Source organism: Myotis myotis, unplaced genomic scaffold (assembly GCF_014108235.1).
Source record: "Myotis myotis isolate mMyoMyo1 unplaced genomic scaffold, mMyoMyo1.p scaffold_m19_p_14, whole genome shotgun sequence".
Classification (NCBI taxonomy): domain Eukaryota; kingdom Metazoa; phylum Chordata; class Mammalia; order Chiroptera; family Vespertilionidae; genus Myotis; species Myotis myotis.
The window spans coordinates 54,512,917-54,536,609 of NW_023416318.1; the positions used below are offsets into that span (position 1 = coordinate 54,512,917).

The following is a 23,693-nucleotide window of genomic DNA, read 5'->3' on the forward strand; positions in this document are numbered from 1 at the left end:
TCTCCCCGTGAGGTCAGCACAGCAGCGTCACCGGGGCCAGTGAGCTCCGTGAGGCTCCGGGGGATTTAAACATCGAAGAGGCCCTTTCTAATGAGGCGCGGCCTTTCGTTTAAAGGTGTGACTTCCCGAGGAGCTCAGGGGGACTGGCAGGCAGAGTTCCCAGAGCTGCCGGCCACCTGCCATCGGGCAGCCCGCCACCGACAGATGGCGTGAGTGACGAGCTGCCACAGCCACGGCCGCCTCGGCAAGCGTGCTCAGAGTCTGAGTGTCAGGTACCGTCTGGGGAAAAGCTAGCGATCAGGCATCCACGGCACACGCGGTCCCAGAGAGGGGGGTGGTGTGGTACCCGGCCAGGTATGGAACCAGAACGTCATACACTCAGTCATCCTCAATGGATCTCGGGGGGCGGGGGCTCCCTCCAGATCCACACTCCTGGGGCCTCCTCCCCTGCTCCCCGGGCTCCATCCAGGGTATAATAGGAGGACGGAACATCCACCTAAAACCCCAGGGCCTCCCACTGCTGTCCCCCCGCATGTCCCTCACCGTCCCCCTGCATGTCCCTCACCGTCCCCCTGCATGTCCCTCACCGTCCCCCCTGCAGGTCCAGGTGTGCAGGTCCAGGTGTGCATGTCCAGGTGTGCATGTCCAGGTGTGCAGGTCCAGGTGTGCATGTCCAGGTGTGCATGTCCAGGTCTGTATGTCCAGGTCTGCATGTCCAGGTGTGCATGTCCAGGTGTGCATGTCCAGGTGTGCATGTCCAGGTCTATATGTCGAGGTCTGCATGTCCAGGTGTGCAGGTCCAGGTGTGCAGGCCCAGGTGTGCATGTCCAGGTGTGCATGTCCAGGTCTGTATGTCCAGGTCTGCAGGTCCAGGTGTGCAGGTCCAGGTGTGCATGTCCAGGTGTGCAGGCCCAGGTGTGCAGGCCCAGGTGTGCAGGTCCAGGAGTGCAGGCCCAGGTGTGCATGTCCAGGTGTGCATGTCCAGGTCTGTATGTCCAGGTCTGCATGTCCAGGTGTGCAGGTCCAGGTGTGCAGGTCCAGGTGTGCAGGTCCAGGTGTGCAGGTCCAGGTGTGCAGGTCCAGGTCTGCATGTCCAGGTGTGCAGGGAACTTCTCAGGCGCGTGGTCTACCTGGCTCTCCCCAGCTCTGATCTGCTTGTTGGCCTCATCGTGAGCCTGTGGACGATGCCACCTGGTGTGTCCAACCGGAAACGGACGTAGAGGCGGTTGAGGAAATGAGCGCACTCCGCGTTGCTGGGAAGAGGCAGGGCCAGGACTCCCGCCGCTGAGTCTGAAGGCGCTGCCCTGGGTGGGAGGAACCCAGGCAAAAGGATGGTGAGGGGAGACCACCTCCCCCAGCGGTGTCCACGGGACTGGAACTGGAGATCCCAGGTTAGGGGCCACGCAGCCACAGAAGGAGTACGGGACCCAGAGCCGCTGCCTGGTCCCGCCCGCAACTATTTCAGAAATGAAGCGTCCCATATGCCTTCTGCGGGCCCTGACCCCGTAGCTCTGGGTCCCGTATTCTTTGCGGAGGGGCTGGAGGCTCAGGGACTGGGGGGCAACGCTAACCTGTCCCAGGCCGACCTGACACCAGGGGCTGGGCAGACGTCCCCGTCCCCTGGAGGCTCTGAGGGGACGTTTCCTACCCGACGTGGCGTGCAGTCCGGGGAGTGATGGGGTCGTGCTCAGGGCACGGGCTCCGGGGGCAGCGAGCTCACCTGGGTCTGAGCTCCATCCCCGCCGCCTCTGTGGTCATGGGCGAGTGGCCTGCCCGCTCCTGCCGGGCGCTGCACTGTCTCCGTGGGGGGAGTGGGGAGTGAGGCGTGTCTCTGCCCAGGAATCCACCGAGAACTAAAGAGCGCGCTGCAGGGGGGTTGGTACAATGCTTTCCCCACGCCTGGTTCAAAACGTGGCTGCTACACGCTTCCTCTCAGCCTCACACATCCCCGGGCGGGTGGGGCCCTGCGGGCGTCACAGACGGAAGCCGGCCGAGAAGCCAGTCCACCCGCCGCACACAGCTGGGCACAGCGTTAGGCCGGGGGGGCCCCTGTCGCTCCAATCTGTCTGTCGTTAACACAACACATAACGACCAAAACCACGTCTAGCATTTAAGAATGTGCATCATTGAAAAACAATTTTTTAAATATATTTTGATTGATTTGAGAGGGGCAGGGAGAGGGAGAGAGAGAGATGGAGACATCAATGGTCAGAGAGAATCATGGACCGGCTGCCTCCTGCACGCCCCCCACTGGGGATGGAGCCCACAACCCGGGCCTGTGCGCTGACGGGGAGTCGGAACCGTGAGCTCCTGGATCCTAGGTCGACGCTCAGCCCCTGAGCCAGGCCGCGGGGCGAGCGCTGGGCCGAGGAGCGTGGGAGCTGGGACCGCGGTGCAGCCGCAGTGCCCGTGTCTGGGGGTCACCGCTTCTGATCCTGCAGGGAAGACGCCGGTTCACCGGGGCCGCACCAGGTGCTACCTCACTCCGCCTGCGACTTCCTCCCGCCTGTTTCCCTGGGAAGCCGGTGTCACTACGGGAAACCTGCCGCCGTCTCTCCAAACCCGAGTCCGGACCCGCAGCCCGCTGTTCTGCGGTGGGGGCGGGGTGCAGGGGTCCCGGGGACAGACCCACGCCCTGCCCGCCCTGCTGCGGGCGTCCCAGCCACCACCCCTCCCGGGACACAGAGGAGCCTGTCCGATTCTAGTTTGAACCTGAAATGCAACCCTTTCCAGCAAATTCTGTGTGTTCCCAACATTCCCCTTTCTGGGCCCTTGTTTCGCAGGAGGTGGGGGGGGACCCCTTCAACCCAGCAATTGGCTTTTGTTTTGTGACCAGCTCCAGCCACAAAAGGGGACCCACTCCCTCCCCGCATTCAATTAACCCCGGGACACCGGCGGGATTAGGGGGGCCGCTCAGGCCCCATTCAGAGCCCCGAGGGGGCCTCGCAGAGATTCCTCCCAACAAAGGCTGCCACACTAAGTAGCTTTTCTTGTTGCTGCTGAGCTCTGGCCCATTGTTGCCGGAAAGCGACCTTTTCCACTTAATTGGGCCTAGAATCCGCCCCATTGTGTTCGCACATAACAACGCAGCCGAGGGGCCGGGGTGTATGAACACGGCGGCTCTGCGATGGCGAACCCCGGAACCCCGGCCGGCCGAGCCCTGCGCCTGGGCCCACGGCCGCCCGCGACGCCGGCGGAAACCATCGCCGTGAGGCGGTGACCACGGCACCTGGGCCCGGGCACTTCCGGCGGCTCGGCCCGGAGCGCTGGGCCCGCGCTGCTGCTGCCGCCGCCGTGACAGCCCCGAGCTGCGGTCTCGGCGGGAAGCCACCAGCCCGCGGGGCCCCCGCCCCCCGTGGCATCTGCACCGTCCGCCGAGCGGGCCACCGCCCCCCGTGGCATCTGCACCGCCCGCCGAGCGGGCCCCCCGCCCCCCGTGGCATCTGCACCGCCCGCCGAGCGGACCACCCGCCCCCCGTGGCATCTGCACCGCCCGCCGAGCGGGCCACCGCCCCCGTGGCATCTGCACCGCCCGCCGAGCGGGCCACCCGCCCCCCGTGGCATCTGCACCCTCCGCCGAGCGGGCCCCCCGCCCCCCGTGGCATCTGCACGGCCCGCCGAGCGGGCTCCTCGGCCGCCACTTCCCCGCGAGACCGCAGCCCGAGCGGACGGGGCGGACACGAACCTGCACGTGCGCCCGGGGCTGCGGGAGGAGACGCCCGGACCTCCCGGCGGGTTTAGTCCGAACCGCTGACCCGGGACCGGCTCCGGGCCTGGACGGGGCGGCCTCCGGGGACTCCGTGCTCCGCGGATGGACCGGGCCTCCCGCCACCTCCTCGCGGACGGGGCTGCGTGGGCCGGGTTCAGACCTGGGCGGGGCGTCGCTGGGCAGGGCCAGGCCCGGGTTCCCGTGGGCCGTGGACAGACACCGGCACAGCCCGCCGCCCGCTCCACGGACCCGCGGGGGCAGCCGGGCAGGCGCACGGTCCTCGGCTGACCCCTGGTCCCGGCGGCTTCTCCCCTCGGCCCGTCTACGCAGCCGTGGCTCCCAAGCACGTCAACCCCACGCACGCCGACCCCACGCACACCCGCCCCACGCACGCCGACCCCACGCACACCCGCCCTACGCACGCCGACCCCACGCACACCCGCCCTACGCACGCCGACCCCACGCACTCCCGCCCCACGCACACCCGCCCTACGCACGCCGACCCCACGCACACCCGCCCCACGCACACCCGCCCTACGCACGCCGACCCCACGCACGCCCGCCCTACGCACGCCGACCCCACGCACACCCACCCTACGCACGTCGACCCCACGCACGCCGACCCCGCGCACACCCGCCCTACGCACGTCGACCCCACGCACGCGGACCCCGCGCACACCCGCCCTATGCACGCCGACCCCACGCACAGCCCCACGCACACCCGCCCCACGCACGCCGACCCCACGCACACCCGCCCCACGCACACCCACCCCACGCACGCCGACCCCACGCACACCCGCCCCACGCACGCCGACCCCACGCACACCCGCCCCACGCACACCCGCCCTACGCACGCCGACCCCACGCACACCCGCCCTACGCACGTCGACCCCACGCACGCCGACCCCGCGCACACCCGCCCTACGCACGCCGACCCCACGCACACCCACCCTACGCACGCCGACCCCACGCACACCCGCCCCACGCACACCCGCCCTATGCACGCCGACCCCACGCACAGCCCCACGCACGCCGACCTAAGCCGCCTCTCTGAGGTCCCTGCGTGGGGGGCTGTGCGCCCCTCAGGGCGTTCCTCACCGGTGGCTGGTGGGAGGCCCTGCGCGCACCCCGGGCTCCTAGGACCAGGGGTGCGGCCCCAACCGGCTGGTTTCCTTCCCTGGGGGCGCCTCTTCCCGCCCCCCCCGCCCTGAGGGCCGCCCTGGGGTGACGGACCCTGTGAACCGGCGGGCGGGGTCCGGGCGGCGGCACACGTGGCGGCGGCGGCTCGGCAACATGGTGGCGAGGCCGGAGGGACTGGCCACTGCTACCACCTGGGAGGCACGTGACACGGGCGCGAACCGAGAGGCGGGTTTCCGTCCCCTGCCCCGAGGGGCGCAGCCAGCAGCTCGGAACCGGCCGAGTCCGGCTCGTGGGGCTCAGGAGCGGCCCGGCAGCCTGCAGGTCGCACGGTCCTCCGATGCGCGCTCGGCGGCAGTAACCTGTTGACAAACGCACTCGCGGTTACTTTGCCCCTGAGTTAGCTCCGAACCGCCGATCCACCGGCGCCTGATCCACAGGCACCTGATCCACAGGCCTGATCCACAGGCCTGATCCACAGGCGCCTGATCCACCGGCGCCTGATCCACAGGCGCCTGATCCACCGGCGCCTGATCCACAGGCCTGATCCACCGGCGCCTGATCCACCGGCGCCTGATCCACCGGCGCCTGATCCACCGGCGCCTGATCCACAGGCGCCTGATCCACAGGCCTGATCCACCGGCGCCTGATCCACCGGCGCCTGATCCACAGGCCTGATCCACCGGCGCCTGATCCACAGGCACCTGATCCACAGGCCTGATCCACAGGCCTGATCCACCGGCGCCTGATCCACAGGCGCCTGATCCACAGGCGCCTGATCCACAGGCCTGATCCACCGGCGCCTGATCCACCGGCGCCTGATCCACAGGCGCCTGATCCACCGGCGCCTGATCCACAGGCCTGATCCACCGGCGCCTGATCCACCGGCGCCTGATCCACCGGCGCCTGATCCACAGGCGCCTGATCCACAGGCGCCTGATCCACAGGCCTGATCCACCGGCGCCTGATCCACCGGCGCCTGATCCACAGGCCTGATCCACCGGCGCCTGATCCACAGGCGCCTGATCCACAGGCACCTGATCCACAGGCCTGATCCACCGGCGCCTGATCCACAGGCACCTGATCCACAGGCACCTGATCCACAGGCCTGATCCACCGGCGCCTGATCCACAGGCACCTGATCCACCGGCGCCTGATCCACCGGCGCCTGATCCACAGGCACCTGATCCACAGGCACCTGATCCACAGGCGCGCAGTGCCTGCTCCGAGGCTGCGTGAGACCAGACGGCAGCGCCCACCGAGCTTCCACGCTGCGAGAAGGACTTCGGCTGGTGGGCCCCCCGTTTGCAGTGCTTCCTATGGCGGCCCTCGGGGGACTCCAGCTGCTGCTGGTGAAATGGCGAGTCGAATGGGAGGCGTCTTGTGGGAAAAGCAGTACAGTGGGGCCTTGACTTACGAGTGTAATTCATTCCGTGACGGAGCTCATAACTCAAATTACTCGCATGTCAAATCAATTTTCACCATTACAATGAGTTGAAATGCCGTTAATTTGCTGTGGTGTTCACCGTGACGTTCGCTGCGCCAGCTAGCGGTGGGGTATCAGAAGCTGGCTCGTAACCCGAATTTTAGCTCGCAACTCAAAGCAAAAAATCGGCTCGTATCTCGAAAAACTCGTTAGTCGGGACACTCGTAAGTCAAGGCCCCACTGTATTTTAAGGCTGTAAAGCAAGTGACCGCCAGGTGCTTGGACAGGCTGGAGGCCCAGGCGGCCGGGGGAGCGGCTGGGAGAGGGAGGGTGAGCGTGAGTCCTGGGCGCAGAGGCCGGCTGGGGGAGGGGAGACGGAGGACGGAGGGTGAGCAGGTCCGACGCCCTCTCCGGGACGTCCCTGCCGAACGCCGCGGGCGCTTTCGGTTCCGGGCGGTTTGCCGGCTCCCGTGGTTGCCTTCAGTCTGGGGTGGCGGTTTGGGTCCGGCCAGGACCTTCTCGCTGCTTTAAAGAGAAGGTGGCTGAGGCTCGTTTCTTACGATGATGAGGCTGAAGACAGACTCAGAGTCACCTCGTCTGTGACCCCACGGCCCAGGCAAAAGGGCAAGAGGCAGACGCAGAGGGAGCCCGGGCCACGTGGCCCAGGGCTGAGCGTGGACTAGGAACCAGGAGGCCACGGCTCGATTCCCCGTCAGGGCACAGGCCCGGCTGTGGGGTCCATGCCCGGTGTGGGGCCTGCAGGAGCAGCCGGTCCATGATCCTCTCATCATGGATGTTTCTCTCTCCCTCTCCCCTCCTCTTTCTATATGTGCGTGTGCGTGTGTGTGTATTTAAAAAACTGAAGTGCCCTTCTCCCCTCACCAATCTATATTTTACACAGTAAACACCCACACCAACCACAACGCCCCCCACCTCCCGGCCTGGCTGCAGGTCATCGCTAGAGGACGCGGGTCGGTCAGCAGCCCGCAGGGCTCTCTCACCCAGCACAGCTGTCCACAGCCCACCCCCCCCCGCCCTGCAGCCTGGAAACTCCCTGTAACTCTAAACAGGCCTGACTCCCAGCCATTCCTGCCCCCCGCCCCCAGGGCGCGGTGGGGCGGTGACTCAGCAGCTGGCCCTTATCTCGTGGGCAGTGCCCCGGGAACAGCTGAGGCCTGGGGTCGCAGCTGGGGCCTCTGGGTCAGCTCTGGTTGGGGCGGTGGCTGGGAGGGTCCTGGGGAGCGATCAGCTAAATCAATCCTTTCCTTCCGGCTCGGAGATAGCAGCCCGGTGCCATTCCACTCGCGCCCAGGCACGCCCCGCACAGCTGACGGGCCGAGTCCCTGCAGAGGGGGAGGCTGCCGGCTGCCAGGCCCGCCCGCGGCCAGTGATGCCAGGGAAGTCCTGGAAAGGAATGAATGAACAGCCAGCGCCCTGGCGCCCCCGCGCCCCCCCCTCCCCCCCATTACTCAGCCCCCAGCTTGGCAGTTCCGGTGTGTGGCTGCGCTAATCCCTGCTATTTCTGGGGCGCTTTGCACTTCAGGGAGCACATTCAGGCCATCCATGCCAGTGACCCCGGGGCAGCCCCTAGGTGGCTATTCTTGGTGTCGCCCCTCAGCCCCCCTCCTCCCCGCATACCTTCTCCTGTCATTCATTAGCCACACGGCCGTCACAGGAGGAGCAGGCTGTACCGTCGGACTCGCCAGGAGATCTGGCTCAGCCCGGCTCCTCGCAGCCTGCGGGCGCCTCTTCTCCGAGCCTGGCATTCGCAGGCCTGGCGCCAAGAGGCTGTGGCCTCACTGGGCAGCTCTGACTTTGGTGAGGATGAGACCGGGGCGCGGGGAAGCGCAGGGCGCCCAGGGCGGGGTCTCCTCCCCAGGAGGCTGCAGGGCCTTGACACCCAGCCCCGCGCCCTCTTGTGCCCCTGGAGCTCAGCGCAGGGCAGGGAAGGCAGGCGTGCTGTTCAGACACGGGAAAGAACCCACGTGTTGCGTGCACCTGGTTTAAAACGTGGTGAACAGAACCCTGAGAGATTCGGGGCCCCGGGGGCGGGATGGACTCCCGACGGCCTCGCTGCTGGTCTCCCCGCCGCCCGGTGCCCGCAAAGACCGGCCGGTCAGTCTTCTCGTCCGTTAATCAAACTTCTCCAAACACGTCTCTCACCGTCCAGGCACCTTCCCGCCCGGCTCCTGGCTCCTCCCCAGCAAACTCGCCTTTTCCAGGACGTGAGAGTCTCTTTAGCAAAAAAGGCCGGGGGCCGGTGGGGCCAAAGTGCGCACTGCCCCGGCCATCGCTACGCAGAGCAAGTGACGAGGACTTTGAAAGGCCCGGCTCCTGGGGGGAGCGAGGGAGAGTCCTGAGTTCAAGCTGGTGCAGGGCCGTCTCTGGCTGTTCCCGGGTCTGCGGATGCCGAACAGGTGCTGTGGAGCTCGCTTACGTCAGCCTCCAGCCTCCGGCCTCCGCGTCTTCATGGCCGTTAGGATCAGGAGCAGGATCCCAGCATGGCCGCTGGGTCCCCGCGCAGCCTCTTCCTCGGGGACCCCCCCCCCCGCGCGCCCCGCTCTGCCCCAGCCCCTGTCCCTCTCGGGGTTTGGTTTTTTCTCCTCAAACATCACACGCCTCCCTGAGCACCGCGGTGTCATTTCTCCAGAGCCCACGGCCCTGTCCCCATCCGCTCCTCCTCTGCAGAGCTGGGCTCCAGCGTCACTTCCGCCGAGGAGCCCCCCGACTGCCCGTGTCCGTGGGGGCCTGTGTCACCTAGTGCCGCCCCCGCGTCCTCTCCCTCCGGCCGGCGCCCGCTCTCCCTGCAGGCTCTCCGGGGGCGGTTTGAGTAGCACATGCTCCCTCCTCGGAGCCTCGCCGCAGAGGGAGGTCCCGTGCGCGTCCCTTCCGCAGAGGGAGGTCGCGTGCGCGTCCCTTCCGCAGAGGGAGGTCGCGTGCGCGTCCCTTCCGCAGAGGGAGGTCGTGTGTGCGTCCCTTCCGCAGAGGGAGGTCCCGTGCGCGTCCCTTCCGCAGAGGGAGGTCCCGTGCGCGTCCCTTCCGCAGAGGGAGGTCTCGGGTGCGTCCCTTCCGAAGAGGGAGGTCGCGTGTGCGTCCCTTCCGAAGAGGGAGGTCCCCAGTGCGTCCCTTCCGAAGAGGGAGGTCCCGTGTGCGTCCCTTCCGAAGAGGGAGGTCGCGGGTGCGTCCCTTCCGAAGAGGGAGGTCCCGTGCGCGTCCCTTCCGCAGAGGGAGGTCGCGGGTGCGTCCCTTCCGAAGAGGGAGGTCCCCTGTGCGTCCCTTCCGAAGAGGGAGGTCCCCTGTGCGTCCCTTCCGAAGAGGGAGGTCCCGTGTGCGTCCCTTCCGAAGAGGGAGGTCCCGTGTGCGTCCCTTCCGAAGAGGGAGGTCGCGGGTGCGTCCCTTCCGAAGAGGGAGGTCCCGTGTGCGTCCCTTCCGAAGAGGGATGTCCCGTGTGCGTCCCTTCCGCAGAGGGAGGTCCCGTGTGCGTCCCTTCCGAAGAGGGAGGTCCCCTGTGCGTCCCTTCCGAAGAGGGATGTCCCGTGTGCGTCCCTTCCGCAGAGGGAGGTCCCGTGTGCGTCCCTTCCGAAGAGGGAGGTCGCGGGTGCGTCCCTTCCGAAGAGGGAGGTCCCGTGTGCGTCCCTTCCGAAGAGGGAGGTCCCCTGTGCGTCCCTTCCGAAGAGGGAGGTCCCGTGTATGTCCCTTCTGCGTCCCCCGAGCTTCTCCCTGGGCCCCGCCCCGCGAGTCCTCGGAGTCTGCTGACCCGGATGAGGACATTCATCGCACGACTCGGAGTCTGTGTCCTCCCCGTCCCCATCCGGGTGGCGGCTAGACGGGCCCGGGGCCGTGGCTGTCGTGTTTGCTGGGCTTTCCAAAGTCGGAGAACCCTCAGGGGATGATCGTCTTGGAGCTGAAAGAGATCAGACATCAGCGAACCCCCAACGCCCCCTCTTCCCAGACCCCTGGGGCGCCTTTCCACTCAGGACCTGGTGGGCCGGCTTGGCTTGTCCTGTGCAGCGACCCCCAACGACAAATGTCGGGGTGACGTCACCCAGAGGGGCCCTTTCAGAGCCGTGTGAGGACAAGAGGAAACGCACCCTGGAGAAATGTACCCACATTTTAGAACGAGCAGCTGTCCATCAAACGAGCAAAAATGTAGGCCAGAACGTAGAGAAACAAACGGTGAGATGGCTGTTTGGGCGTCCGTGTGCGGCCCCTCCTCCCCCCTCCCTCCTGGAACCGGGTCGGCTGCATGGACGCCGCCCGCCCGCCCGCCCGCCCGCCCGCCCGCCCGGCTTCCGCAGACACCGGCGCTGATGCTGCGAACCGGCCGGTCCCTTCGCGCCTCTGGTAGGGCGTCCTCACCCTCCGTCTCTCCACCTCTCTCATCGCGAAAACTCCACACCTGGAGCGTGGAGTCTGCTCAGCTCACATGGGGCAGCACATGCACTCTGCAGCATCCCTGTGTCGCCCATGTCCGTGTGGCCAGGACCCGGTGCTGGGACGTGGCTGGATTTCCCTGAACCTTCCATTTCTGGGTCTAACTTACGGTCAGACAGCGAGTCCCAGGGACCGAGAGGGGCAGAGAGCGTCCACTCCGTGGGCCAGGGTGAGGGCCACACCAGGTCCCCGGCCGCCCTGAAGGCTTCCGCTGCCTCTCATGCCCTTTTCTCACTTCTCCCTCCGCTGCCCACAGGCCCTCCGTGTCCCCGGGTGCGAAGGCAGGCTTGTCCCGGCCTGGCTGCCCGGTCTGTAACGCCCGCCCATCTGGGATAGATTACACACAGACCCTCAGCCTGCGCGACACTCAGACGCTTTCCGGGAACGACCGCGAGGTGGGGGAGGGCCCGCGGCCGGCGGCCCTGCCCGGGAACAGCGCGCCATTGAGCTCCCAGACCAGACGTCTGTGTTCTCCCGGGCTCAGCAGCCAATAAATCCGACGGAGCCTTTCATTCCGGCCGCGGGGAGGGCGAGCCCCGCTTCCTGCGCGAGCCTCACTGCGAGCTGCGACGCGAGTGCCGGGACGCCAGCTGCAAGTTGCAAACACGGCCACGTTTAAGCAGAACCATATGTCACAGCGAAAGAAAAAGTCAAACGAACCGATCCCTCTGCCTTTCGCTGAACAGATCCACGGCCAGGAGGCAACCAGGTCAGACAAGAACCGTGGCCCAGTGACCCGCAGGCAGCGCCGGGCAAATACCTTCTCACCGGGGAGGAGGTGAGGCGCCAGGCCCTGCACAGAGGCCTGAGGCTGGTGGTGCTCATTCCACACCTGGTCCACGTCTTCCTTCACAGGAAGGCCACTGGCCGGGAGGGAGGGACGTTTGGTGGTGTTTGTGGTCGGTCGGTCTGCAACTATCCTGTGACCTTCAGTGGGCGTCTGCTGTGCCGCTCACAGCCACGGTCTCAGCCGAGTCGCCGTCATCTGTCACGTCCCCACCCCCAGCCTTCCCGCCTGGGCCAGGAATCGCTCCTGGCGAGGCGGTGGTTACATTCAGGCTCTACACGCGAGGAGACGGGCTCAGGGTTCTAAGAAACTCACCTGAAGAAGCAGGAGGAGGAAACTGAAGGGTAAGGGTTCCAAGATTTATTTTTTTAAAAACCTGTGCCTTTCCGTTGGGCCATGAAATCACCTTTACTTACTCCAGGAAGCTCTGGCTTCCACCGGCTCGCTGTCCCGGGGAAGCTCGGACCGTATCTGTCTGTCTCGCATCGCGCGTGTCCGTCAGGGAAGCAGGCGAACCGCCTTTAGGCGGCCGCGGAGACAGTAGGGGACGCAGCTGTGTGGGCTAGAAACCACCGCTCCAGCTCAGGAAGCCCAGGGCTGAGGACAGTGCGGCTGAGATGAGCCTGAATTCACTTAACGTGAAAAGTGAACTGACTTTCAGCAACACTTAGAAATCACTGCACCTGTGGGATGGGGACATGAGGGAAAACACAACCGTGAAGCTACTGCCTAATGACTGAAAACTGCGTAACAATCAGGCGGTAACGCCCCCCAGCTCCTAGCTCGGGGCAGCGTGGCCCTTACTGCTAAACAGGCCCGCACGTGGCCGAACGGGTGGGGGCCACGCGGGACACCGCTGCTCAGTCACGATCGCCATGGCCACGCAACGGGCTCCGCCGTGAGCGTCAGAGCGTTTCCAACCATTTGTTTTTATTTATTTATTTTTAAATATTTTCTTACAGATTTCTGAGAGGAAGGGAGAGGGAGAGAGAGAGACTTTAATGATGAGAGAGAATCGTGGATTGGCTGCCTCCTGCTCGCCCCACGCTGGGGATTGAGCCCACAACCCCGGCCTGTGCCCTTGGCCGGAATCAAACCCGGGACCCTCCAGTCGCAGGCCGGCGCTCTATCCACTGAGCCACACCGGCCAGGGCTGACCATTTACTTTTAGAGCCGAGGAGTCTTGTCCCTGTGACCACTTTCCTCCCCTGCGTGTCTTCAGCTGCGTGTCCAGCCCTCGCCGACCAGGCCTGCCTGTGGCGACACTGCCGGACACACAGCCACTCAGCCCCGGTCCACAGACCGCAGATCCGGACCCACCGCCTCTGGGGGATGCTGGCGGGGGGAGCAGACGAGGCCGGTCTGCCAGCGAGGATTAGCCGGTTCCCACGCGTGAGGCGATGATGGAGAGGCGTGGAGAGGGTTGTTGACAGATCCGCTGCCTTCCCAGGGGTGAGTGGCTCGCTCTCCTAGAGCGCCCGCATAAATAACGCAAACCCGAGTCATGAACCCGCGAACGAGTCAGTGCAGCGCGTGACAGGAGGTGCTTTCGCGCCTGGAGATTCTCCAGTAACAACCGGACGGAAACTTCGTCGGCAGGTGGGCTGCGAGCGAACGGAAGAACGGGGCGGGGGGTGAGGGGGGGGGGGTCATGCCTCGGCAGCTTGACACATGGTAGCCAGTTTGTTCCCCTCGATGTCGGCTCCTTCACTCATGTCTCTCCCTGTCCTCAGGGTCATCTTCATTCCTGAAGGCCTCCCGCGCCCCCCGACGGACGGAAACCAGGGGAGCCTGGGAAGCGGCACGTGCAGGTCCGCCGGGATCAGCGCCGTGGGGCCGGCCCAGGGGCCGTGAATCGGGGACCCGCACACCAGCTGCATGACCACGGAAAGAGCATGATGGTCCTCTGGCCTTTAAAACTCCGTGAAGACGGTAAAGCTCTGCGGCTACAGGTGTGCACGTGGACACTGTCGTCAGCGTTAGGGACGGAGTTTAAGGTGCTGCTCATTGGCCAAGAATGATATTTCCCCCCAAACCTCCGCGCTCAGCTTGGTCTTTCTGACGCTCGTTCTCCACGAGGACTGAGCTGGGAGAGACACTGGGGAGACTCTGGCTGCCCTGGGTCGTCCCCTCTCTCGGGGCACCCAGCTCCCTGCCCCTCCCTCACCCAGCGCTTCCCGCAGGGCCCAAGCCCCGGCGTCTGGACCTCTAGAGCAGGGGTCCTCAAACTTTTTAAACGGGGCCAGTTCACTGTCCCTCAGACCGCTGGAGGGCCAGACTATAGTTTAAAAAAAACCTGAACAAATTCCTATGCACATGGCACAGATCTTATTTAAAGTAAAAAAACAAAACGGGAACAAATACAATATTTGTATTGGCATGTGGCCCGCGGGCCGTGATGTGAGGACCCCTGCTCTAGAGTCTATAGACCCTGCGAGGGTGGGGACCTCATCCACCGTTTGCACCGCTCTCTCCCAGGGCCAGCACGAGCCTCACGCACCACGGGCACCACGGCGTTCGATCGGCGGGCGACGGGCGTGGCGAGTGCCGTCGGTCTAGCTCCGCAGCAGGCTGAGCAGGTCCGTGGTCAGAGTTAAGGCGCGTTAACCCACATGGGCCTGAAAGTAAACTGATCCGATCCTGCGAGCGGGCTTGGGTCTCGCTCTTCCTCTGTGAATGTGCATCCGCCGCTCGGGGATGGGGCGGGAGTCTGGGCCTCGGGAAGGCAGCCTGGTGTGGAGAATGGAGGCTCGGCTCCCAGCTCCGTCCTCACCGCTGGGCAGAGGCGTGGAAGCCCAGCGTTCCCTCCAGACCCGATTGCTCTTGGCACCCGTCGGCCCACTCGGGTCCACCTGGGGGCGAGCGGCCGCCCCTCTCGCTTCATTCCCCAGGGACGGCGGGTTTGCTGGTAACACGCAGCAGGCACACGCTTTTTCTGGTCAAAGTGGGCCGTTGTGGGCCGTAGCCCCGGAGAATGACACGCAGCCACACAGACACAGCTCGTCCGGGTTCGGCTCCTCACTTGTCAACTTTCTGCCTAAAGAAAACGCATCGGGCGTCCTCGGGCTCGCCCGTCTGTCGTCGGTCAGGGAGACGCTGTTTTGCAAAAGCATCTCCATCCAGTCCGGGCACCTCGGCAGTTAATGTCTCAGGTCTTTTCCAAGTTCCTGTTCTAGACACAGAGGCACCAGCACCCCACTGGGCCCCTGCCCCGGGCGCACACTGAGCGGACCCCTGGCCTGAGGGGGTCTGACACTTAGGCCTTAGCGTCCGCGCTGATTCTAAAGCAGTGGTTCTCCACCGTGGCTGCCCATTGGAATCACCTGGGAATCTTTTTAAAATCCTGATTTCTGGGCCTCATCCTCAGGAAATTCTGTTTCTTTGTGATGGGGCGGGGACACAACATTAGTAACAAAGAAACAGAATTTCCGGAGGATGAGGCCCAGGAATCAGGATTGAGAACCACTGTAAATGGAGCCCAGAGCCACCTTCTCCGTCAGTGAGTGAGCGTTCAGTTCCCCAACAGGAGACTCGCAGCCTTACACTGTGCTCAGCCGACTCGCCCCGCGTCGGGGGTGAGATTAATATCCATCGGGCCGCCATCGATTTCGTTCTGGGGCCAATGAGGCAACTTTGAAGGAAAAGCTTGTTCCCGTGACGCACAGATTAAAACAGATCGCGCGCATTTCCTGTGTAATCAGCCCAGTAATTGAGCGCCTCTCGTTTGCATGTGCCTTTCCTCTCAGTTTAACCACAGCTGCCGGCTGTTTGTCCTGAAGCTGAAGGATGGATGGAGAGGGCGTCTGACCCAGAGAATCACGTTCCCTAGGCCCCCCGAGCACAAGGCGCGGCTCTTACCTCCCGGCCGCCAGGCGCCGGCGTTCCCTGCCCATGTCCTGCGCACGGAGGCCGTTTCGGAAACGACACAATGAGAACAACATCTTTACGTCTCGGACACGACACGCACTCACATCGCGAGGCCTGTGTGCCGGGGCCCCGACAGGCCAGGGAAGCGGCCCCAGCTGCGGCAAGGGCACCATCGTGGGCGGAGCCGCCGCCGCAACACCCAACACCGAGCTCCCGGGGCGTCGATCCAGGCGATGGAGCAGCAGGCAGACGCGGGTTCTGCGGTTCCCACGCTTCGGGACCTGCCGGCCTCGCAGCCCACAGGCTAAGGGACGGGCGGTTCCAGGAGCGTCGGAGGCAGCGCTCTCTCGCGCACAGAGAAAGCCGTGAGCAGAGCATCCAGCGCAGGTGGCGGGAGAGTGAAGCCGGGGGACCGGCACTGCCCAGCCTCGCGACTCACCCGCTCTAACGCCGGGGAGTCACACGGTGTCGGGCGATGGAGACAGAGGCGGGACAGTGAGCCACAGCGTCAGCTGACCCCTGACAAGGAGCCCAGGCCACTCCGTGGAGCAAAGACAGCCGCTTCCCCACATGGGCCGGAGCCACATGCAAGAAACGGCGAAATGAATCATCACAGACCTCACCCCCTTCCCGAGAAAGAACTCATACGGAATCGCAGGCCCTGATGTAAAGTCTCAAACTCTAAAGTTCCTAGAAGGTGACACAGCAGCAAACCCAGGTGACCTTGGGTGTGGAGATGACATTGTAGCTACCACACCGAAGGCCGATCGATGAAGAAATAATCGATAAGCTGCCTTCATTCAAATAAAGAGCCGCTGTTGTGCATGTCCGTGTGTGCGTGCATGTGTGTGCGTGCATGTGTGCGTGTGTGCGTGCATGTGTGTGCGTGCATGTGTGCGTGTGTGCGTGCGTGTGTGTGCGTGCATGTGTGTGCGTGCGTGTGTGTGCGTGTGTGTGCGTGTGTGCGCGCGCGCGTGTGTGTGTGTGTGTCTCAGGAGGACGAGCAGCCGCCCAGCAGCAGGGAGGGAACCGCACATCTGATACAGGACTCTCTGAATCTGCAAAATGCTCTTAAAACTCAGCAGTTAGACAACGAACAACCAGATTTAAAAATGGGCCCCAAACTCAACAAACACCTCCCAGAGACGATGTTCAGATGGGACGTGACCCAGGGAAAGGCTCCTCATCTCGTGTCGTCAGGGAGACGCGGACTGAACAACAGTGAGAGGCCCATCCACGTGGCGCAGCCCAGAAGCCGACAGCACCAGGTGCCGACAAGGACGGGAGCGGCAGGCGCCCTCGCTCGTGCCGGTGGGAACGCGCCGGGCGCAGCCACTCGGGAAGGCAGCCTGGCGTTTCCCACCGAACACGCCGCGCCCCTCGCGATCCCGCAGTCGCCACCGGCCGTGGCGCTCCTCCCCCGACACCCAGAGGAGACGGACACACGGCCACAGAAACGCCTGCACCAGGCGCTCACGGCGGCTCCACTCATAACGGCCAAAAGCCACTGAAACTTGGAGACACCAAGACATAACGGTGAGTGGACAGGCAAACGGAGGGTTATTATCTCGCTCTGGAAGGCGATGCGCTGTTAAGCCATAAAAAATAAAAACCAGACGGAAGACACTTACAGGCCTGTTAGCAGGCGAAGGAGGCCAGTTTCCACCCGTATGAATTCTGGAAAAGACGAAGCTATGGAGGCAGCAACATCAGTGTTTGCCGTTGGGGGGGGGGGGGGGTCGTGAGCAGACAGCACACGGGTTTTAGGAAAATGACAAGACTCTCGATCGCACTGCGGCGGACACGTTCATTGTACGTTTGCCCAAACCCGTCGAACGTGCAGCAGCGAGAATGGCCGTCAACGCGGGCTCATCAGTTGCCGGTGCGCCATCTGCGGGCGTGTGGCCAGTGGGGTGCCTGTGCGGGCGGCGGCGGGGTGTCTGGGCCTCGCTGTCCCTGCCTCAGCCTTGCTGTGAACCGAGAAGGGCCCCGAAAGTCAAGTCTGTGAAAACCAGCGGCAGCTGAGCCCCGGGCGCTGAGGCAGCCAGAGGAGAGACGGGGTGGGGAGGTGATGAGGCCCCGGAGGCCCTGAGCGCCTGCCTGCCTGCCGGGAGGGGCCTTCCTGACCCGCCTCCATCCCAGAGCGGCCAGGCTGGCCCTGCCTGACTCCAGGGCTGCTGTCCGCCCCCGACAGACCTGTATGAGACAGAAACGACAGCTGTGTCCTCGGCCCCCAAAGTGCGGGCGGTTCTGTTCGACAGCAGACAGCGGGGCGGGGGCGGGGCTCGTGTCGGATCAGCCAAGGCTCCTTGTGGGGTCCGCCCGGCCGGGTGGCTCAGTGGTGAGCGCCGGCCCGGGCACAGGCCCAGGTTGTGGGCTTGATCCCCAGTGGGGGGGCGAGCGGGAGGCAGCCGGCCCATGATTCTCTCTCATCATCAATGTTTCTCTCTCTCCTCTCCCTTCCTCCCTGAAATCAATAAAATATTTTTTAAAAGAAAGAAACTATTTAGTGGCGATGATGTGCCGCTCCCCTTCGCCCCGAGCCAGACGCCCGGCCCTCGGGTCACCCGCAGGACGTGACGGCCAGAGGTTTCCACACAAGCACAAGGCGCCGCTCCGCTGCTGCCTGCACGGCTCCCTGTTCTCCGTGCACGCGTGTGAGGTGCAGGCGCGCGTGTGTGAGGTGCAGGCGCGTGTGAGGTGCAGGCGCGCGTGTGTGAGGTGCAGGCGCGCGTGTGTGAGGTGCAGGCATGGGTGTGTGAGGTGCAGGCATGGGTGTGTGAGGTGCAGGCGCGCGTGTGAGGTGCAGGCGTACGCACATAAAGAGTCTGGGAGCAGCTTTCCGAGGCAGCCCAGAGCGTCCCTGGTCATAAACGTCTTGCTTCCGGCTGGAAACAGCCTCCAGGGGCAGCGGGGAGGGGACGTGCGCTGGCAGCCACGTGTTCTTGCACCGGCCTGTGGGCTCAGCGCCAGACCCCCGGCCGCCTTCCTGGGGCCTCCACCCCCCGCAGAGCCACGCATGTGCCTGGCTGCACGCCTCCCCCGCCTGCCGTCTGGGGAGACCTGAGCCCTTCCCCCAAGGGTGGGGCTCGCCCGGTCACTGAGCCAGTCCCGGGGACACGGCACCTCGCAAGAAGCGGACACCCTGCAGTGGCAGCCTCGGGGGTGATGAGGGGTTTGGGGGAGAAGGGGACCCCTGGTGCCTTTGCTCAGTGAAGCGAGGACGCCACGGTCTCTGTCGATGACCTGGGAGGGGAGAGCGGGGGCTCACACGCCCTCTCCTCTGCCCCCCGACCACCGGCGGGATGAGCTGACTGCGAAGCTGAGTCCCTCCCCCAGCTTCTCAAGGGAGCGCGGCTCTGGCCGTTGACCTCGAAAGGTCACACCACGGGGGGTGGGGGGCTTGGGAAGTCGGCACCCTCTGAGTGCTGTCCCTCCACGCCCAGGCGCCGGCCGCCAGGAGGCTAGAGAGCCTGACCGAACCTTCCAGACGGGGTGGGGGGAGCCCCTCTAATGCCGGACTCAGTCTGACGCTGAAGAGAATCGCCTTATTTTCATCTCCCTCTGCAGGAAATGCTGACCACGCGCCATCGGGAGCACCGTGCCGTCGGGAGGATGCGGGGTAACGGACTCCTGCACTCGCTGGGGCAGAGCGGGCGCCTCCGCTGCAGCGGTTCCTCCGTCAGCCCTGAGCCCCACACGCCTTTCGGTGCCAGTGGTCACGTGAGGCTTCGTTTCCCCGACGGGGGCGTGGCTGCCGCTGCTCTGTCCCGGGCACCCAGTCGCCCAGCGCAGGGACCACGTGTCTGCTGCGCGGTGCTTCCCCGCCTGAGGTGACCCACCATGAGTCAGAACGACCACGTTTCCATGACTACGTCCCGTCGTCGTCTTCCCCATGTGGTCGTGCCGAGGGTGCCGCGTGGAAGGCGGTGGCCCCGTGGCCGTGCCTCTTTCTCTTCTAAACTCTGAGGCACCTCCCGCCCTGACTCCTTGCTGCCTCTTTCTTTCCTTTTTAAAAGTATTTGTATTGATCTCAGAGAGGAAGGGAGAGGGAGAGAGAGAAACATCACTGATGAGAGAGAATCACCAATGGGCTGCCTCCTGCCTGCCCCCGACTGGGGACCGAGCCCGCAGCCCAAGCATGTGCCCTGACCGGGAATCGAACCCTGACCTCCTGGTTCATAGGCCAATACTCAACCCCTGAGCCAGGCCGGCCAGGCAGTATCAGCCTCTAGATCCCATCCCGGCCACACTCGCAGGCCTGTCTGAAGTGACACTGTCCATCGGGAAGTGACTCTGAACCCCATGTGCACAGTGAACTGGCCGCCTGGCTCGTCTCCACAGGGGGTATTGCCAGGTCTGTGCCGGCCGGTCGATCAAGTCCACAGGCTGCGGCAGCTCCGAGTCCACTAGCGTCGCCACCGCGTCTCCCGAACAACAAGCTGCAGGTGGAGAAGCTGGCGTCCCTGGCGTGGAGGCCTGGCCCGGTGTCCGCCGCCTCCGGAAGCTGCGTGGCGCCCACGCCGGGCTGGCCAACGCTCCCGGCGTAGCTCCAGGGGCCGTTTCACGCATAGCACCTGTGGGTTCCTGTTGTTATCGGAATTGTTTTTAGAAACTAGAACCTGATTGTCCAACATGCAGTGAATTTTTAAATTTTATTTTAGAGAGGGAGGAAGGGAGAGAGAACACACTGTGAGAGACCTACCCATCGGTGGCCTCCCGTACGCACCCCAACCGCCGTGTCTTCGAGTTGATGGACGGGGAGATGGACAAGCCAACAGATGGCCCCGCGGCCCCTTCTGTAAGCTGACGGCTGCATGTTCGCGCGGCGTGGGCTGAGGTGGCGAGCCTGAGGCCAGCCCGGCCCCCCGGCTCACCTCCCTGCTCCTCCAAATGCCATGAGACCAGCATCTACCGCAGGCCCCGCCTCCCTCCCGTGGGAAAGCCCACGTCTCCAGCGAGATGAGGCAGAGACAGAGAGAAGAACAAGACGGGAGAGAGAATGGGCCGAGGAGAGAGCAGCTGTGCCCAGCGGCCGCCCGGCCTGCTCCCCGGCCAGGAAAGCCAGGCCTGCTCCCCGGCGAGGCCGCGTGGCCGGGGTTCTCCAGGGACGGCGAGCTCCTCAAGGGCACATGCTTTCCACTCCGGCCGGCGGCTGGGCAGACGGGGAGGCCCTGGGTGCCGTGCCGCCACACAGGAATGCCGCTCGCCCTTCGCGGGAGGGTCAGGCCGGGGGCAGCTGTGTGCCGGGCCCACCCTGGGAACCCTCTGCAGAGCCGCCTGGCCCAGGCGGGCACAGCTGCCTCTGACCGGCCGGCCAGAGCTCCCGGGAGTGTGCCGCCTGTGCATAGCCGCCCGCCCTCGCTGGGTGTTTCCTGGGCCGGACAGCAGCGGCCTCCCCCGCCGGCTCAGTGGCCCGGGCCGGCCCCTGTGCCCGGAGAGAGGCGGGCGGGGGAGGGGGGAGCTCCGTGTCCACGCCAGGCGACGGGCAGACATCCGCTCCCCCTAAGACCGCCGGCCAGGCCGCTGCAGGGCATGCTGGGAAAGTGACGGGCTCCCACCCCCAGGGCGGTGGTTGGACGGGACTAAAGGAGACGGAGCTCAGGGAACTGCTTTGTGGCCTGGAATCGCACTAGAATGTTCCGAGTTCTGTGGTAAACGCTAAGGGGTCAGGTTTGGAGACGGGCTTTGTCCCTGTGGCCGTGGCCCCGGCTGGGCCCTTCGGCATCACAGGGCTTCTGCCTATAGGCCAGTGATGGCGAACCTATGACACGCGTGTCAGAGGTGACACGCGAACTTATTTTTTTGGTTGATTTTTCTTTGTTAAATGGCATTTAAATATATAAAATAAATATCAAAAATATAAGTCTTTGTTTTACTATGGTTGCAAATATCAAAAAATTTCTCTCTGTGACATGGCACCAGAGTTAAGTTAGGATTTTTCAAAACGCTGGCACGCCAAGCTCAGAAGGTTTGCCGTCACTGCGCTAGGCCTTCTGCTCGCTCCCGACTGCGCCGGGAATGGCTGTCAGGCCCCAGAGCGGGCGTCTGTGAGTCCTGAGCCCGCAGAGGCCCCGGGGGGCCGATGGTGCACGGGGTCCGGGGCAGGCGGAGGGCAGGGAGTCTCCGAGGGGCGTGAAGGGGGGAGGAGACGGAGGAGGGAGGCGATGGGTAACCGCGAAGCCTGGGGACCCAGGACCAGGACACGTGCCCGCGTCTGGCGTGGCTTCGAAGCGCAGGTGCCGCTGGGACCAGCGCGGAGAGCCCGACGGGTCACTATTCTCCTTTGCGACAGGGAAAGGCGACCAAGGCCCTTTAAGCGGCATAAATAGCAGGGGGTGGAGAAGAGCCGCAGTCAAGGAGAGAACGCGGCTCCCACCAGCTCGTTTCCATGGCAACTCGCGGTGGCCAAGCTCGTCCCTCTGGCCCATCACCAGCACCTCTCCTGCCCCGGGGAGGAGAGACCAGGGGAGAAGGAGCCCGCACCGTTCACACACGCAAGGACCTGCCGCCCCGCACACGCGGGGACAGCGGAGCTGAGGGGTGATGTGGCTCCCAGGGAAAGGGTCCCACACAGCCCCCCGTCCTCACCCACAGCCCCCCGTCCTCACCCACAGCCCCCCGTCCTCACACACAGCCCCCCGTCCTCACCCACAGCCCCCGTCCTCACACACAGCCCCCCATCCTCACCCACAGCCCCCGTCCTCACCCACAGCCCCCGTCCTCACACACAGCCCCCCGTCCTCACCCACAGCCCCCCGTCCTCACACACAGCCCCCCCGTCCTCACCCACAGCCCCCGTCCTCACACACAGCCCCCCATCCTCACCCACAGCCCCCGTCCTCCGGCTTCTGGTGGAAACGCCTCAGGCCCTTCAGACAGAGACGGGTGTGGCCTGCGTTTGTGAGCCTCTAATGCAGCGGTTCTCAACCTGTGGGTCGCGATCCCTTTGGGGGTCAAACGACCCTTTCACAGGGGTCGCCTAAGACCATCGGAAAACACATATATAATTATTATTTTTGTGATTAATCACTATGCTTTAATGATGTTCAATTTGTAACAATGAAATTGGGGGTCACCACAACATGAGGAACTGCATTAAAGGGTCGCGGCGTTAGGAAGGTTGAGAACCGCTGGTCTCATGGCAGATGTTCTTCTCGACGTGCAAGGGGCAGTATAAGTCATTGCTTCCCTCTCTGAGGGTCTCACCCTCGGTCCCTGAGCTCTGCCCTGAGGCTGCAGATGCCAGGCTGTGGGCCCCGGCCTGACAGGCATCCGGGGGAATAGCAGCAGGAGAAACGGGAACGCGGGTCCGAGGCCGGACCGAGGCGTGGAGCGTGGGCCTCCTGCCCGAGCCCGGAGGACACAGGTGCGTGACTGTGGCGACAGGACTTAGACGCTTCCCGGAGGCAGAGGCCTCGAGACAGCGTGAGGGGCTACAAGGCAGTGAGAAGGCCCAGCTGGGGCTCGGGCTGAGCATCGACCTAGGAACCAGGAGGTCACCGTTCGATTCCCGGTCAGGGCGCATGTCCAGGCTACGGGCTCCATCCCCAGCGTGGGGCGAGCAGGAGGCAGCCGATGGATAAGCCTCTCGTCACTGCTGTTTCTCTCTCCCCCTCCTTCCCTCTGAAATCAATACAGATATTGTAGATAGTTTTAAAGGGAACTGTAATATCAGACCTGCACCGATGCGTGCGTTGCTTGGCGTGGTGGCCACAAGGGGCCGCGGCTTTGCCCCCTGGGCGCTCTGGGCTCGCCGCCTCCAGCGGCATGTCCACACCCAGGCTCATCTGCGGGAAGCCCAGCGGAGCGCCTGTGTCTCCCCCCGCGACTGAGCGCGGGCGCCGCCGCCTCTGCGTGTCCCGGACGGACCGTGCGGAGCCCTCGCTGCTTCGCCGCAAGTGACCCCGGCCCCCTCGCGGGAACGCCGAGAGCGGGGCATTCCCTGGCGCTGAGACACGCGTGTTTAGCATTTCTGAACTGGGCTCTTCTTCTCAACGACGTTATTATCAAGTGAGAATAAATGCAAAGTCCTCCGCGGCGGCGCCAGGCGGAGCGATGGCTGTTCTGTTAGGGGCCCCCGGGCCTGCGTGGAGGCGTGTGGTGACGCTGGGGGAGAATCACTCGGCCGGCGATGACCTCAGTGCCGACATTTCCATCGATAGAGGGGGACTCCGTTCCAACGTAAGTCTGAACCCGTAAACGTCACCTCCAATGTCACTCACAGGTCACACCCGTCCTGCGCTGGCAGCCGTGTGCCAGGCGGGGCACCTCGCGCTGGGCGAGGCGGCCGATGTCCGGGAGCATGGGGCTCTTCCTGCCGGACGGGCTGT

The 23,693-nt window shown here is 64.6% G+C and overlaps 1 protein-coding gene across 1 annotated transcript; it reads left to right on the forward strand.

The window, feature by feature from the left end:
- The first annotated feature begins 3,127 nt into the window (after positions 1–3,127).
- On the forward strand, positions 3,128–3,754 carry LOC118668997 (basic proline-rich protein-like). The gene is made up of 2 exons (XM_036334543.1): positions 3,128–3,208; positions 3,302–3,754. The coding sequence occupies exons 1-2, from the start codon at positions 3,128–3,130 to the stop codon at positions 3,752–3,754; spliced, it is 534 nt and encodes a 177-aa protein (XP_036190436.1).
- Positions 3,755–23,693: the final 19,939 nt, after the last annotated feature.